General features: G+C 62.9%; 1 protein-coding gene across 1 annotated transcript; it reads left to right on the forward strand.

Annotated features, from left to right (window-relative positions):
• The first annotated feature begins 1,440 nt into the window (after positions 1-1,440).
• On the forward strand, positions 1,441-4,316 carry H696_00045 (STE/STE20/MST protein kinase). The gene is made up of 9 exons (XM_009493879.1): positions 1,441-1,556; positions 1,680-1,770; positions 1,913-2,096; positions 2,212-2,607; positions 2,837-2,974; positions 3,099-3,233; positions 3,405-3,588; positions 3,711-3,829; positions 3,996-4,316. The coding sequence occupies exons 1-9, from the start codon at positions 1,466-1,468 to the stop codon at positions 4,080-4,082; spliced, it is 1,425 nt and encodes a 474-aa protein (XP_009492154.1). The 5' UTR covers positions 1,441-1,465; the 3' UTR covers positions 4,083-4,316.

Below are 4,316 nucleotides of genomic sequence, written 5' to 3' on the forward strand. Positions count from 1 at the left end.
ACCGTCCCCTTGCGCCAGCCGGGGGGGGCGTCTAGGAGGGGACTACGGAGACACGGGGGCCAGACGTGGGGGAGGAGGAGTGAGGTCCGGAGGCTGCTCCGGCGGGGGCGAGGGGGTTGTGCGTGTTACGGGCCCAGCATTCACCCCTCGCCCGGCTCGGCCCCCCCCGCGGCCTGAAAGGGTGATGATCGGGAAGCCGAGGGGCGGAGACCCTTCGGAGGGCGAGGGGGGGGGGGGGGGGAGCCACAGGCAGGGGAGATTCGCGGACACATTTCTTGGGCCCCCGGGCCGGGGAGACTTCTGGTGGCCGGAGCGAGTATTGGGGCAGGCCGCTCGAGGACCGGGGGTCTTTTGAGGCTTTTCCTGCCAGCAATCCAAACACATACACTTACCGCCGTGCACCGAGGCGCGCAATTGCCGAAGTACCTTTACATCGGCGAAATTAACCAACCCCCTTCTCAGGATAGCAGCTCCCTCTGTCTCCCTCTTTCACTCACTCTCTCTCCCTCGCCGTCTGGCTGTGTCGTTCTCCGCCTTTCAGAGGGGCGAGGGGCGCCGCGTTCGGGTGCCTGAGGCCCATGCCTTTGGGCTTTCGCTGGCTGACCCCTTCTGGCGGGGGGGGGGGCGGCGAGGGGCGGGGGGGACAAATCGGCATCATGCAGTTGGGAGGGGGGGGCCCCCCCCCGTCGCCCCCCCCCCCCCTGGCCCCTGTTGCTTCATACACCGTCAGACCCCCTTTCACCCCCCCCTGCACAGGCCCGCGCCCGCGCTCGCGCCCGCCGCCACACACTTGCCCCTCTTTTTCGCGGCGAGGACCCATCAGCCGCGAGAGATCTCCTCGCGCAATGGGAAGAGGACGGGGAGGATTTTTTTGGGCCTCGTGCTTGCCCAGCATGCCCCCGAGTGGCTTGGCTACCCATTCCCTGCTCGACAACGCTCGACACCTCCCTCCTTCCTCTCTGCCTTCCGCGCTCCACAAATCCCTACCCTCCCCTCCCCCCCGCCCGTCTCCTCCGTCCCTCGCCCTCCGTCCCTCCACCCCCTCCTTCCCCATCCCCTGCCTTTGCGTCTGGGCGTGCTCCGCTACTTCGTAGCCGCCTTTCTCGCGTGCGTCACGCCCCTCCACCGCGTCGGCTCCGACGGTGTCGCCTCCCCCCCCCCCCCCTCCGACCCGCCCCCCCAAACCCCCCCCCGACAACCGACGCCCCCCCGACACGCGTAGCAGTATCCTGCGTCTACATGTGCTTGTCTAGTGGTGTTCGTGCAAAGTAAAGCGTACATTTCCCCCCCCCCCCCCCCCCGCCTGCCCCCTGTTCCGGCACCTTGCGGCTCAGCTAACCCCCCTCCCCTCCTCTGCCTGGTGCTTCGCGGTTCCCTCGGTTTTCTCCTTTTCAGCACCGCAAGCAGTCTCCCCTCCCCTGTGCCTCCCCCCCCCCCCGAGCGCCGGCGGCTGACTGTGTGAAGCATGTTCAAAAATCTCATCAGCAAAACCATCACCAAGCTAACGGCCCCTGGCGGGGACCGTAACTTGCTGGTCGATGATTCCGACATCTCCCGTGCGTTGTCTCCTCGTGCACCTGCGCTGGCGTCCTCATTTTTATCCCGGGGCTCTGGCCTGCTGCCGGCTCTCCACTTTGTCCAATGCCCCTGACACAAATGCCTCGCGATTGATCGCACAGCCGAGGAGCCCTCCTACTTCTCCCTCACCGACGAGGAGCTCACTCAAGACCCGGATACCGTTTTTACCATGCTCGAGAAGCTTGGCGAGGGGTGCGCTATCAAGTCAACCCGCCTCCCCCGCAGTTGCACTCCTCTCCTCTATTCCCTCCCCCCTTTTCTTTCTCCTGCCATGTGTTTGTGCCAGCGAGGCTTGCCTTCCTCCCGCCTAACCTCCACACCCTCACCTGCATAGGTCATATGGCTTTGTCCATAAGGCCACTCACAATGCCAGCGGTCATATCGTTGCCATCAAGCGCGTGGCCGTGGAGGACAATGATTTCGAGAGCCTGGTCAAGGAAATCCAGATCATGAACGGCTGCCGCTCCAAGTATATCGTCCAGTTCTACGGCAGCTACTTCAAGGACCAGCACCTCTGGGTATGTGCCTGCACCGTTGCAAAGTGCCTGTCTGCATGCCCCCTCTCTCGTACCCCCATTAGTCTGACCTTTCCTCCTCCTCCTCCGCTCTCCTCCCCCCCTCCTCTTGGAAAAGATTGTGATTGAGTACTGCGGCGCCGGGGCCGTGTCGGACGTCATGCGCATCCACCGGTCGCCGTTGACCGAAAAGCAGATTGCCGTCATTTGTCGTGACGCCCTCAATGGGCTGGTTTATCTTCACGGCCTGCGCAAGATCCACCGTGACATCAAGGCCGGCAACATCCTGCTCAACAGCCAGGGCGTGGCCAAGCTCGCGGATTTCGGTGTCACTGGCCAGCTCTCGGATGACATGGTCAAGCGTAACACCGTCATCGGCACCCCCTTCTGGATGGCCCCGGAGGTGATCGAGGAGGTTGGCTACAATGAGCTGGCCGACGTGTGGTCTCTTGGCATCACGCTGATTGAGATGGCCGATGGCTTCCCGCCTTACCACAAGATCAACCCGATGCGTGTACGCCCTTTGCCTCCCGCCCTTTGCCTCCCGCCCTTTGCCTTTCGCCCTTTGCCTCTCGCCCTTTGCCTCTTGCCCTTCGACCCCCCCCCATCGCCACCATCACCACACACGCACACATGTATTTGTGTATGCATGTAGCCCTTGCGCCCTACCTGCCTCGAAGGAGGGTGACGATGTTCTAATTGTTCCCCCCCCCCCTCTCCCTCGCCCCTCTCTGCCCATGCAGGCTGTTTTCTTGATCCCCACCAAGCCCCCTCCGACGGTGTCCGACCCGTCCAAGTTTTCGCCGGCCTTCAATGACTTCGTTGCCAGCTGCCTGGTTAAGTCCCCGGCCCAGCGCCCGAGTGCCGAGAGTCTGCTTTCTGTGCGTCTGCTGCTTCCTCCCTTCCCCCTCGCCTGCCCGGTCCTATGGCCACGTCCCCAGCGCATCAAGAGGTAGACTAACCATGCGTCTGTCTTTTTTCTTCCTTCCCGGCGCGCCATCTTAGCACGAGTTCATCACCCAGTGCCCTCCGCGTGCGGTGCTCAATGAGCTGGTCCAGTCCACACTGGAGCGCATCAGCGAGGCCGGTGGTCTGAACAACCTCGGCGGCGAGGACGACTCTGACGGCGAGAGCTACGATGTGCGTCTCCCTCTGCGCCCCTTCTCCTGCCTCCTCTTTCTCCCCTGATCTTTATGCGTGTGTGTGTGTGTGTGTGTGTGTGTGCCTGGCCTCGTGACTGACGTGTGTCCTGTTGCCACCTGTTGTTTGCTCCATCCCCTTGCCCCTTCTCTTCCCCCGTGTGTTACGCAGGGTGTCGTCAACACGGTCGTTCCCTCTCGCGGGCGAGGCGCCTCGCGTTTCGATGACTCGGGCGATTCCGATTCCGACTCCGATTCCGACGATTACGACTCCAGCACCACTCAGTTTAATGGCCGGCCCGCCTACGACACCATGATTGTCAACTCAGATACCACCAATTTCGGCACCATGCAGGGTGCGTTTGCCTTCTGCCTCCTTCTGTCGCTGGCCCTTTTGGCCTCCGGCTTTCTTTCTCCACCCCTCGCGTGTGCGCGCGTGCCCATCTCACCGATGTGTGTCCCCTCCTCCCTGCTGAAGACCATGGAACGATGGTCTCCATGAACAAGACCGGCGCCGGCGCCGACGACGACGAGCCATACTTCATGAAGATCACTCGTGAGCGCGCTGCCGAGGCTGCTGCCCTGGCTGCCCGTGCTGTACGTCCATCCCGAGGGATAATCCACCTCCTGGTCTCTCCTTTGCCTTGCCGGGCATGCCCGTGCTCACTCCTCCTCACCCCTCCCCCCCCCCCCCCGCCTCTCCCCCCACTTGTCCCCGTCTCTTTCTCTCCCCCTCCCGCCCCCTCTGGTACTACCGCCACAGGAGGAGCAGAAGAAGGCCACCCCCCAGCAATCGCAGAAGTCCATGCAGGAGCTCCTGGCCGCTGTGAACTCCGGGCGCTGCCAGTAGGTGCCTCTTCCTTCCTTCCTTCCGAGCGCGGGAAAGCACGCCTCTGTGGGTGGCTATGCAATCTGCGCACAGATGCGCTGCTCCGTCAGCGCTATGCTGTGCCGCGCCAGCCGCCCTCATCGCCAGCGGGGCTTGTTGCCCATTCCGATGTTCGCATGGATCTCTTTCTGTTTCGACATTTCTCCGTTGGGGCATTCTCTGTGCGCAGCGTTGCTTGTGAAAGAAAAAAAAAAA

The sequence above is a fragment of the Fonticula alba genome (assembly GCF_000388065.1).
Source record: "Fonticula alba strain ATCC 38817 unplaced genomic scaffold supercont2.1, whole genome shotgun sequence".
In the NCBI taxonomy this organism is placed as follows: domain Eukaryota; order Rotosphaerida; family Fonticulaceae; genus Fonticula; species Fonticula alba.

Excerpts from the sequence above, each read along its gene's own strand:
- H696_00045 (XM_009493879.1), top strand. The coding sequence starts at position 1,466 with ATGTTCAAAAATCTCATCAGCAAAACCATCACCAAGCTAACGGCCCCT. Across the intron at positions 2,097-2,211 it reads TCAAGGACCAGCACCTCTGG|ATTGTGATTGAGTACTGCGG; the intron begins GTATGTGCCTGC and ends CTCTTGGAAAAG. Across the intron at positions 2,975-3,098 it reads GTGCCGAGAGTCTGCTTTCT|CACGAGTTCATCACCCAGTG; the intron begins GTGCGTCTGCTG and ends GCGCCATCTTAG.